This window comes from Mastomys coucha, unplaced genomic scaffold (assembly GCF_008632895.1).
Source record: "Mastomys coucha isolate ucsf_1 unplaced genomic scaffold, UCSF_Mcou_1 pScaffold23, whole genome shotgun sequence".
In the NCBI taxonomy this organism is placed as follows: Eukaryota; Metazoa; Chordata; class Mammalia; order Rodentia; family Muridae; genus Mastomys; species Mastomys coucha.
Window position 1 is genome coordinate 78,098,818 of NW_022196906.1, and position 11,692 is coordinate 78,110,509.

General features: G+C 43.9%; 1 protein-coding gene across 1 annotated transcript in view; it reads left to right on the forward strand.

Moving 5' to 3' along the window:
• Sh3bgrl2 (SH3 domain binding glutamate rich protein like 2) overlaps positions 1-11,638 on the forward strand; it is a 53,922-nt gene extending 42,284 nt beyond the window's left edge. Inside the window, exons 3-4 of the mRNA XM_031344480.1 lie at positions 8,907-8,987; positions 11,459-11,638. Of these exons, the coding sequence (XP_031200340.1) occupies positions 8,907-8,987; positions 11,459-11,470 (93 nt within the window). The 3' untranslated portion in view covers positions 11,471-11,638. The remainder of the gene's footprint in view (positions 1-8,906; positions 8,988-11,458) is intronic.
• Positions 11,639-11,692: the final 54 nt, after the last annotated feature.

Sequence of the window (11,692 nt, forward strand, 5' to 3'; positions counted from 1 at the left end):
CAGGCGCAGCTGACTGTTAGCATATACAAATGCAGCCGACTGTCCTGTGTACAAGTGCAGCTGACTGTCCTGTGTACAAGTGCAGCTGACTGTCCTGTGTACAAATGCAGCCGACTGTCCTGTGTACAAGTGCAGCTGACTGTATACACAGGCGCAGGTGACTGTTCATGTGTACAAATGCAGCTGTTAGTGTGTACAAATGCAGCCGACTGTCCTGTGTACAAGTGCAGCTGACTATATACACAGGCGCAGCTGACCGTTAGCGTATACAAATGCAGCTCACCTTTTTTTGCTGATTTTGTGTCATGCAGCTTTGCTAAATTCGTTTTTTTTTCCCTTTTTAGCAAATTAGCACTCAGAAATTCATTCAGAATTATAATCACAGTAATCAGTTCATGGCTTAACCATCAAGGAATAAGACATGACAGCATTCAGTAGTCAAGGCGTATTTGTGAGAGTCTGGCTGCAGATGCCTTTGCTCGGTTAGGCATCTGTTGACAGTGGGAATATGGAGTGGATGTAAAATAGGGCTAGTTACTCAAGAGTAAAGTCCTTTATTCGTGTCAGGTGACCTGAGATACAGACAAACTGGCCTTTCCCATTAGACAGTTTAAAGGTTATTTATTCTTTGTTTTTATTTATTTATTTACTTATTTATTTATTTACATTTTTGTCGTTGTCCCCCCTCAGTCCCCATCCCACGGTTCCTCATCTAATCCCTCTTCCCCCTTGCCTCTGAGAGGGTGCACCCTCCATTAATGTTTAAACTTTGTTGGTTTATTTTTATACTTTATAGGTGTTATTTATAATGTTAAGTATATACATAAGCATTGGGCACCTTGCTAACCACTCAGGGATGATAAGCTATTGCCCCCTTTGTTTCAGGGACCTGGGACCCACTGTGGCTTCCTTCCCACATACTGCCTTGGGTACTGAGGCGACCATTGCCTAAGGCTGGTTGAGCCTGGCTAGGTTACTGTCCAGCAGTGGATGGGGTATTATCCCTAACCTATCTTCTTCCTCCTCTAAAAGGAGGTGAGCCTACCCTGAGCACAGTGGAGCACACAACTCTGTTTGCAGCTACCGTGGTTCTCAAGTACAGTGTCTCTGCAAGACCAGGTTGCATTTCCATTTTATAAAGCTCAAAGCCAAATGCACTAAAAGCAAGTTGACCAAACCTGCTTGTAAACTTTTACAGTGAAATCCATTAAAATCGCCACTGTTAGGAGCTCACCTATCTCACACATATTTTCCTGGTAAACTTATTATTTTATTATTATTATATTATTTTAAATCCTGCTGTATTTCAGCACCATCTGTGAAAGACAAGTTATCTAACTGAGGAGGGTCTTCTCCATCAGCTGCTTGGTGGCACATGTTTGTGTGTGGCGCCCTTCCACCTTTAGTGGGGGACCGTGGAGGAGCAGGGGTGATTTTGAAGCTCACTGCCGCCTGTATTAGTATTCCTTGCAGCTTTCTCTTTTCTTACCATAGTTTTTATTCTGCTCTCTATAAATGTTTAATCCCCCATTTTCACCTCAGCGAGATGTTTGCCTCAGAACTGTGCGGCGATGAGTCCCTGGGATGTGACTGTCATGAAGATGCTGAACCTTGCTTTGAGTGCCCAGGCCCTCGTTCCTGAAAGTTTGAGGCCACCTGCGTTGGCTGGCAGTCATTTGAGCTCATGTCCAGACAGGCAGTTTCCTTTCTGTTCACATAATTCTTCTGAGTCATCTGCAACTAAAGGCAGGGAAGAAAGTAACGTGCAGGACAGTAAGGTCACATTAGCATCAGTGTTGAGACATCAAAGCCTGCTTCTGAGAGGACGGACATGAAAGGCCCTAAGGCCCTGCCCTGCCCTACCCCCAGAGGCCCCCTCCTGGGCAGAGCCTAGAAGCTTCTTCCTCAGGAAGCTTGGCCTCTCTGTTCTCTGCCTTTTCCATCTGTGCTTCATTCACTAATCTATAGCCTTTGATTTTAAGATTTGGATGGTATTTATCTTTTTCTTTGAAAGAGAGGGTGAAATTGGCTTTCGTACAGTTTTCTCATTCCTTCTCCATTTTGATACGTAAATACACATCTATACATCACGATGCTGCTGACTCGAGCTATAGCTGCTGCGTACGTGTTTCTTATATTGATGCAGTTCTGTAAATACAGTTCTACAAAGCCGTTTAGCAGTGTGAACAGCCACAGGGAGGGACGTATAATCCTACCTTACTAAGTCCTCAAAGCTTACAGAAAATGACACGAATGTCAGGACCCAGGAATTCTCGTCATCAAGCTGAACAAAACCCGCTCCCACTTTGTGAAGATGCGAGGCAGGTACTTTCTCTTACATTTCTTTCGATTTGCTCAGACTTCTGTCTGAAAAAAAAAAATTCTCATAGCATGATACACCGATCTTGTAAACATTCTCATTGTGTTTTGTTTTTTTTTAACTTTCATTTTTACTGGATAATTACATTGGCCTCAGAACTCTAGATTTAAAACTATATTCTATCAGGACAGGCAACTTCATTTTCTGTATTTCCTGCTCTGTTAGAAGAACCCACGTGAGAGGGTTGGTCCAACCCTCTCAGAGACTTTGAGGTTTGTGTCTCTGTTGGGTGTCTTTCTCTCTTGACCTCTGAGGTGTTCTCATGCGCTAGGCTAGGTCTCTGTCTCTGGAAGCTTTCCCCTTGACGATTTTCGCTTGTCTGTTTCCTGAGCGGTGGTATCTATCTGCGCCTGAGAACTTTGTGCTGAGCAATTGATAGCACTTTCAGTCTGAACACCAGTCCCTCCTCTGGGGAAGTTTTCCTATTTCTTTGATTCTTCTCTTGTTTGCCTACAGGATTTGGTTTTATTTATTCAGTGGTCTTACCTAAGGAAGGAAGAAAAGAAAGAGGAAAGGGAAAGAGAAGGAAAGGCAAAGAAAGAAAAGAGAGAGGAAAGGAGAAAGGAAAAAAGGAAAGAAAAAAGGGAAGAAAAAAAGGAAAGGGAGAGAGAAACTATTAATCGCACCTCTTGATCTTGATGCTGTTCCATGCATCCTTCTCTTTCCCTTTCCTCTTTCTTTTCTTCCTTCCTTAGGTAAGACCACTGAATAAATAAAACTAAATACGGCATTCTTGAGTTTATTTTCTAGGCCACTAGCTGGATGGAATTTTTTTTTTCCAGCTCTACATTATTCTGTTTTTACATTTTATATTTAGCAATCAGATTTAATTTCTAGTAATCCCTTTGCATTGTTTTATTTCTCCTTTAAAAAATAATGTCTTGTTCCTCTTGAATGGATATAGCATCTTAAATCTTTCCAAGAATATTGATTCAAAGTACACAGTATGATGATCCCCCACCCCCACCCCCCGTGGCCTGTACATTCCCAGCATTGATTCCAGCTATTGGTTTTGACTTTTTCTTTTAGGAGCCAGGGTGACGCCTCCCCCTCTCCCCCCAACCCTGGGACTTTCACAGCCATGTTTGCTTTGGGTAGGAGAGCAAAGGAGATTGTATAAGGGGTTGGACCTTCTGGGCTGCTAACAAAAGAGAGAGTTACAAAGGCGTTAAAGCCAGAGTTGCCCCTCCAGGACAAGCCTTTCTCTCTGTGTGTGTCCTAAGTGTACAGAGTGACCAGCTGGCCTTTCCCACTTGGAGCCTAGTACGAGTTCTTCAGAGAATCCCAGTCTTAATACCAGGATAGACAACAGACTGCCCCAGCCTTTGCAAGTACACCTCGTGCGCTGTGGTCTCTTCCATCCCCTCTTTCCCCCTGAGCACTGTGTTAGCTTCTGAGGCTCACAGTTTCTGAAGGAGGCTGCCCTATACCTTTGTTCTTGGGGATTTAGTTTCTCCCCGTTGTCTTCTCTCCCAGCCCAGTTGTATCTGCTATACATTGTAGGTGGTGATTAAATTTTATTGCTGGTTGTCTTCCTAAGCATACCTCTGACCTGTTGCCCCCCCCCCCAGCCCTCCTCATTTCAGATGGCATCCAGACTCACATGTCCACACTGTATCCTGAACCAGTGTAGTCAGAAATATTAAACCTGATTTGAGAACTGAACATCCTTAGTGTCTAGCGTAAGGATTGCTGACTGGAGCTGTTTGAGAAGGCTGTAACTTTCCTATCTACCCTGCTAGGATTGGGTCTGCCAACTTTTTTTTTTTTTTCAATATCAATGTTTCATAAAATAGAATATAGCAGTAACAGCCCTTAGTCCGAAGTTCTGCTTGGAGGCTACCCTCAGGCTTGAGAGGAGAACTTAAGCCTGAGCCTCCATCCGTCTTACAACATCAATTCCAGTGGCCTTCAGAAGGTGGGCTTTTATACGAGTTCTTCCGTTTGGATAAGCCCACTTTTCCTTTGACTTATGTAGACTGACTGCTGCCTCTGTTTTCTTGTCCATGTTGTGTTTCCAGCAGTCATCTGTTTGCCTATGCCCTTGGCATGTGGAAAGAATATGGCTCTATCTGTCCTTGCCTTTAGCTGAGTCAGGGGAGGCCACACAGCCTCCCAGAGTGGGAGCACTGAAAAGGCGAAGAACTTGAAGATCTTCGTCTCCAGTGCCTGTGCAGCCCGTAACCGTCTAATCAGAGCCGGAGGGGAGGGCAATGGCCTTCCCTGGGCTTTGTGGCAGAATGAGGCGATTGTTAACGCCACCTGCTGCAGGTTTTATCTCCAGCCTATAAACATCTCCAACATTGGCTTTCACTTGACCGCAAACAGAAGTATAGGCTACCTGAGCCTTTTTTTCTTTGCCCCTGCATTTCTTTACATTCCTCCATGGGCTCTTTAGCCTTATTCTTCTTAAAGCACTTAGGAAACTGTGCCCTCAGTGAGTGAGAAGTGTCCAGTTATGCTTGATCTGTGAAGCCCAGGCTCCCCCCCTCCCCTGCTTCTCCAGCTGCCGCCATCAGAAGTGGCGACTTCTTTCCATCCTTTGTCTTAACCGTAATGAAAATGTATCGGCTGTCGAAACCAGGCACGTTCACTCTGAATATGATTTCTATGTTTGTGCCCTTTGCGGAGTCAGTATTTACTGATCTTTATAGCCTGAAGTCACAGAGCAGATTTTTCTACGTGCAGTGCAGTCTGCAGAGTGTGTTTACAGACAGCAGCTTCAAAGGGTGCCTGTGACTGTAGGGAATTCGGTGGGTCTGTTTTAGAAGCCTTGTGTGAATTTACTTTTCACTCTTGGGAGGAATTCTAACACACACACACACACACACACACACACACACAAATACACACACAAATATATTTAAAATTTGACTAGTAAAGCACATTTGATAAGAAAGCATTAACTCTTTTTCTCATTAGAACACATGACCTAAGCTCATACTATTAGAAGCTATATTTTTAAGAGGAAATTATTTTTATATTCTGTGTTACCCTTAAATGATTTCACATCATACTGTTTAGGTGCAAAAGGAATATTAAACAATTAAAATGTTCTAGTTTTTAAATTTTTAATAATTCACTTTGTCTAGTCATGACCAAAAACATACTTATTTTTACATAATTTAGGATTTGTCAGGACTCTCAAAAGCCTCTGGATGTCAGAAAGCAAATGTTTTTATACTGTTTCAAAACAGGCCTAACACATGACATACTAGTCAATAATTAACAAACACCATTGATACGCTGACTTAACATAGGTTTTACTGGTAATCTGAAATGTGTCCGGTACTAGCCAAATACTGACTTTAATAATTACTTTCTGGGCTGGCTAGATGGCTAGGCAGGTCTATAAAGCCTGGTGACCATGCAGGCCGGACACCTGGCACTCAGTCTCTGAAGTTGTGCCTAAGAGCTGTCCTCTCTCTGGCTTTCCTTGGGTGCTCTGGCATGGCTCCACCTCCTCCACATCCGCACATATTATAAACACAGTAGTAATAAATAGAGCTTTTAAATGACTCTAAATTATTCTGCTTTGAAATTACTGACTTAGGTATTTGTCACTTTCTCTTAGGGAGTTAGTTATCTTAATAAAAACTTGGAAATCCTACTGAGGAGTCTAAGGTCAGGACTTTTCAGGCCAGAAGCCCTCAAGCCTCAGCTACATGGCATTGAGCTAAAAGTTGATTAAATAAGAATCGTGCTCTATCACTTTTGTGAAGACATATAGTTCAGGAGATTTTTTTTTTCTTTTTATAAATTAGAAATATTATTCTGAGATTTCTAAATATCTGACATTTGCAAATACCTTTGTTGATGACTAGCACTTGTAAGGACAGCTTCATTTCAATCTGGATAAATGGGTTACTGATACTGTTGCATGTTTTTCTTACCTCTAAATATTTTTAGCTGTTTTTGAAAGTTGCTTATAAGTTTGTTTTACATTTAAATTTGTGGTTTGGGGAATTGTGATCATTTTGAGGTTTATAAAGATTACAACTTGAAGTATAAACATTAAATCCCCTTGCCCGTCTTTTTACTCTTTTATGTCGTAATGTTTCCGTGTTGCTACCAACCTCTTTGGAAAGCAGAAAGAAGGAAGTGGCCAACTATTCCAGTAGACCTCTACAACCACAACGTGGCCAGGAGAGCCTTAGTATGCCTCCAGCAGCTCCAGTGGCCGCTCCATTATCTCCTAAGAATCTGTAATTCCAGTGGCGTCAGAAGCATGCAGGGTAGGGAAGAAAGCTGAAGGGCCAGCCAAGTTTGTGATCTGACAGGTTGCATTATGCCCAACATTTGTCCATGACTGAGCCTCTTAGAAATGAGTCTGTGAATACCAGTCCACCAGCTGAATGAAGTCTTAGGCAGAGAGTCAGGATATGCACAGCCTTCAAGGACATGCTAGGTTTCTCAGGCATGTTGTAGAAGCACCAGAAGGCTTCGAGAAGAGATGTGACCATCGGTGGTAGGGTCCAATTGACTTTTAAAAATCAGTGCGTCCCTTGACAGACTACGACATTGGGTAGAAATGGGTGGGATTAGGCAAGGGCTGATGATGAGGCGCTGTGGTTGGCGTCCAGCTGGGGTTAGCTGCTGCTGAAGGCAAATGCAGAAAACTGAGGAGGGATGTGTCAAGTGGGGGGGGGGGGAAGGCTTGCAGTGCTCACTTGTGTGAGAGGTGCTGTTTGCTGAGAGGCGCATATTGGAAACTGAAGGTTGGGAACTGAGGTTTTCCTCATGCTGAGCAGCTCCATGCTTCCATGGATTTAGAATGTAGCAGAGATCAAAGCCAGAAGTGAATTCCTGTAGAGGAGATGCCCTCTGAAAAGAATGTACAAAGAGTGGAGGCAGGACATGGAGCAAGGGTCAGCTCCATTGAATTTTCTCCAGTGACTTACTGACGGGGTAGGTTAGATCCAGCCGTGATGTAGCCCTCACCCTCCTTCCTGCAGGATGCTGTCAGGGGCTCCTTAGAGGGGATGCACACGGAACAGGGCTGTGGAGCCGGGATCCATGAAGCAGTGTTCACATGTCAGTAAAAGGCTCAGCAAAAAGATACCTAACCAAAGATCGGCAACTTTTTACTAAAATGTGTGGTGTTCTGGTACCACTAGCAACCCTCAACCCCTCGTCAAGATCTGCTTCAGTCAGTTGTCATGTGTTTCTCAGTGTGCTCAGCTCAACACCAATTTCTCCATCAAGGGAAAGCCAAGAGCCACTGTGCTTCTTCCTTCCCTATTGTCTCCTATCGCATCCAAAAAGAACCCTCAGTTTCTATCTTTGGGACACGTCTCCTGCCCGCAGCCCTGTCCGTTACCTCCGCTGTGATCCTGGCTGGCACCACATTACCAAGTGGCTCCTTAACTTTCTCTCTGGGTTTCTCAGCTCTCCCTTTGTGAGGCGTTCTCCAAAGCCTATTGAGTGCTGTCATGGAAGTGACATCATGTTATTCCCTGTTCAAACCCGTTACCCAGCTTCCTTTGTATTTAAGGTAAAGCTGTAGCAAACCCAGCCTAACTGCTGCCAGCTTCCTGCCTTTCTGTGCCATCCTTGCCCAATGTCCTTATATCAGCCATTTGCATGACAAACTCTTGATCCCGGAGACATCTGCTTAGCCTGTTGAGCCATTCTCTTCAGATAAGTGACTCCTCAACCACAGAAGGAGTAGCCACTGTAAAACCAAGATGACTGCAGGTTAGAGTCAGCTACATCTAAGGCTGTGAGACTCACCGGGGCCTTGCACAGAACCAAAGATGATAATCCAGACATTTTTCATCAAATGAGGCTTTCTGAGGACAAAACTTCTACAGGTTGTGGAGTAATTTAGATTTCAGGTGTTCTTAAAAGCCCCATAATAACATTGGCTCAGCTCGTGCCCAGTGACCAGGATGCCTGTGGCCGTGGCCCGGCTCCTCTCTGGCTGATGCTGTCCAGAATACAAAGAGCATGAAGTTCAAGGGCAGTGCAGCAGACAGATGGCAGCTCCCCCACTCTGTAGCTATCCCGCTCGGCCACTGTGTTTCTTTTCTCAGGGCCTGTCCACAGGAAACTGCAAAGGCAGAACAGAAGCCTTCCACTAAGACTGGCACCTGCAGACTCTTGTGAATTTCCTGGGGACCAGTGATATCCTCCAACCCCTCTCTCTGTCTCTCTCTCTCATCAAGCATGGCATTGGAATGTGGCTTTCCTTACTAGTGCCCTGGGGTATAATCTAAGGTCAGGGTGCATCCATACAGATAAATTCCAGTTTAATACACAAGGAAAAAGGAGTGTTTGCTCCTTTATTTCTGTTGCCAAATCCTGTCCTAATTCTGGATTAAAAAGAAAAAAAAAAATGACTTATTACAACAGGCCCTTTCAACTCTAACACCTTGAATCCAGTGGGTGCATGTAGGTCTTCCTTGGCCTTGACAGAGCAGTGGTCTGTTGTTTTCTTCCATGCAGGAGTTTTTGAAAGCATCAACCTTAAAGGTAATTGCTTGCCATTTTTCACTGGCTTTATTTTCCTTTCCTTTTTTTCTAGGACTATGACAGTTTTTTTGAATCGAAGGAAAGCAACACAGTCTTTGCATTCTTAGGCCTGAAGCCACGGCCAGCATCCACGGTAGGTTAACCTTATGTATAAACCGTCTGTACTGTACTTCAGCATCCATGGTAGGTAAGCCCTCTGTACTCTGACTTCAGAGTTTATTCTGCTGGAGCAGACCTTAGAGACTGAGGTTGAGTGGGTGAGAGGCTGTATATCTACCCTGCTAGACGTTCAGTCTCTCGGGTAAATATAGGCTGCTGCGTTACACACAAAATTTTTAACTTCTTTAAATCAAAATATTAGTTTACTTTTAATTTATAGCCCTGTTCTTGGAAGAGGAATTTAAGGCAAAATAGGTAGCTAGTTTTTATTTAAATTATAGATTCACATTATGTTTTACCCCTGTGTCTGTACCTTTCATATTTATGATTTGTTTGGTCACAGATTGAAAATATTTGGGGAAAAAAAAAATCACATCTGTACTGATCATGTACAGCTTTCTCCCGTCCTTGTTTCTGTTTTTGTTTCTGTTTTTGTTTTTTGAGACACGGTTTCTCTGTGTCATCCTGGCTGTTCTGCCCTCTCTCAGACCAGGATAACCTGGAATTCACAGAGATCCATCGATCGGCCTCTGCCTCCTGAATGCTGGGATTAAAAGCATTCACCACCAAGCCTGGCTTCGTTTCTTTTGAGACAGTGCCTTTCTATGTCTGACTGTCCTAGATCTTATTATGTCTATTGGGGTAGCCTTGAACTCAAAGAGATCCTCGTTGTCTTTACCAAGCACTTTCCTGCCCTTATTTCTTAAGTAATATAGCATAGCACCTAGTTGCATAGATGTCTTATTTAAATAGCATCCCAGTCACCCGGAGATGCTTTGAACCATGTGTGTGGGGTGGGCGGGGGGTGTGGTGGGGGGCGCGGAAGCGCATGTGCTGTGTACTGGAGAGACTAGAGAATCCTGGATTCCTGGTGAGGACTTGGGGTGGATCCCCCACAGATGCCAAGGGGCGGCAGCTTTATGAAATGGCAGAAGCAGCGCCACATTTGAGAGGCATCTATCTCCAGAATCAGACCTAAAAGAGATGTCGTACTTCCTGATCCGATCTGAGTATTTTTAAAGCCTCTTTATCATATCTTTTGGAAAATGTGAAGAACCTGAGTCTGTTTTGTGCAAAGACTCAGGAATAATGAATATTTTCACAGCCATATAAAGCACAAGATTTACTTTAAAAATAAAAAGATACCTACCAAGTAAGTTAATAGTATGGTTATTTCATTGAAAAGGACTGGTTTTATGACTAGAAAAGTAAGTTAGGCTTATTTTTTAACATTGTAAAGAAGTAAATATGTGTAAAATAGACTATTAAGGTCACTACCCAAAGCCAACCATGGTGACACTCTTCCAGTGTGCTTTACAATCCTCATATACATAGTAATTGAGGCTTGGCTATAGTTCAAGTCAAGGCTGAATTCTAAAGTGTCTATTTTAATGCAGCTGAACCTGCAGTGCATTCTGGAAACTTTGTCTAAGTAGCAGGTCCTTTGAGGCTGCCTGGGACAGGTACCATCTGAAGCCCCCATGGGAGGAGGCAGAGGCTTTCAGTGATAGAAGCCCCGCAGCAGCAGCAGCAGCACCTGCAGCAGAGCCTCCACCGTGAAAATGTGCTTTGTTTTTACATCATAGACCCGCAGATGGCTTGTAGGTGGTTCCTATGCACACCCACACAGAAAGTATTTACAGGTTCTTCAAACTATTTTTATTCAAGTCAGACATTTGAATATTTGTTAGAATTAGTATTTGTATAAAATATTTCACTCAAAGATATTAAACAATCCAGATTTATCTTCAGAGAACTGGGGGATGGGACAGTGTGTGTGGTGGGGAAAGCCTGGGGCAAGGATGGCCTTCCAGAGGCAGAGGCCAGTAGGCTGTGTCAAAACCTCGTAGAAAGTATTGTGTGCACACCATCTCTGTTCTTATTTTCTCCAAAGGCACAGATCCTTTAGAGATTCAGCAGGCCTGTGTGGCGTCTTTTGCTTCCAGGTCACTACAATAAGGGGGTGATTTTCAGAATCCGTAACAGCTGATTGCACTACACACTCTCTCTGGCCACATTGGAGCAAATTGCAGTGGCTTCTTGGTGACACTTGTTTAATTGGGTCATGGGGACAGACAAAGTGGCACTGGGACAGTCGGGGTGGTGATGCTTTATGAAAGATGACGCCGTTCATCCGGGGTCACCCTTAACCAGTACCTCTTCATGCTCCTGGGAGGTCACAGCAGTGTTCAAAGAAGGAGACTTAATGGCTACTGGAAAATGGAGCTTTTCCCCCCCATGTTTGCAGGTTGGGTGGGTATGACTGAAGTCAAGGCTTAAAAGCTGGGACTTGCTCCTGTCAGTAACAGGATGAGTCATTATAGCCTCCCTCATATCTGTTCCTGACATTAAGAACAAAACAAAGAACAAAAAAACACTGCCAGAGGCAAATGTTCTTGTCGATGCAGCGGAATACCCATGCCTTTCCCCTCTTCTGTTTAATAGGCTGAAGCTTAGAGGTGAGGTGTGGAAGAGTTGCGTTCTGGAGCATTCCCTGGTACTCAGCACTCACCTGCTTACCTGATGCATCACTGTGACGAAGCCACACACACAATCAGTAACTTCGCTTGACCTGGAGAAGGTGTCTTTGGAGGACATGGGAATAATAAGTACTGCATGATTGCTCTGAGCCAATCAGGACTGTGGTGGTGGATTCTCTTATTTTCTTTATTTGTCTAC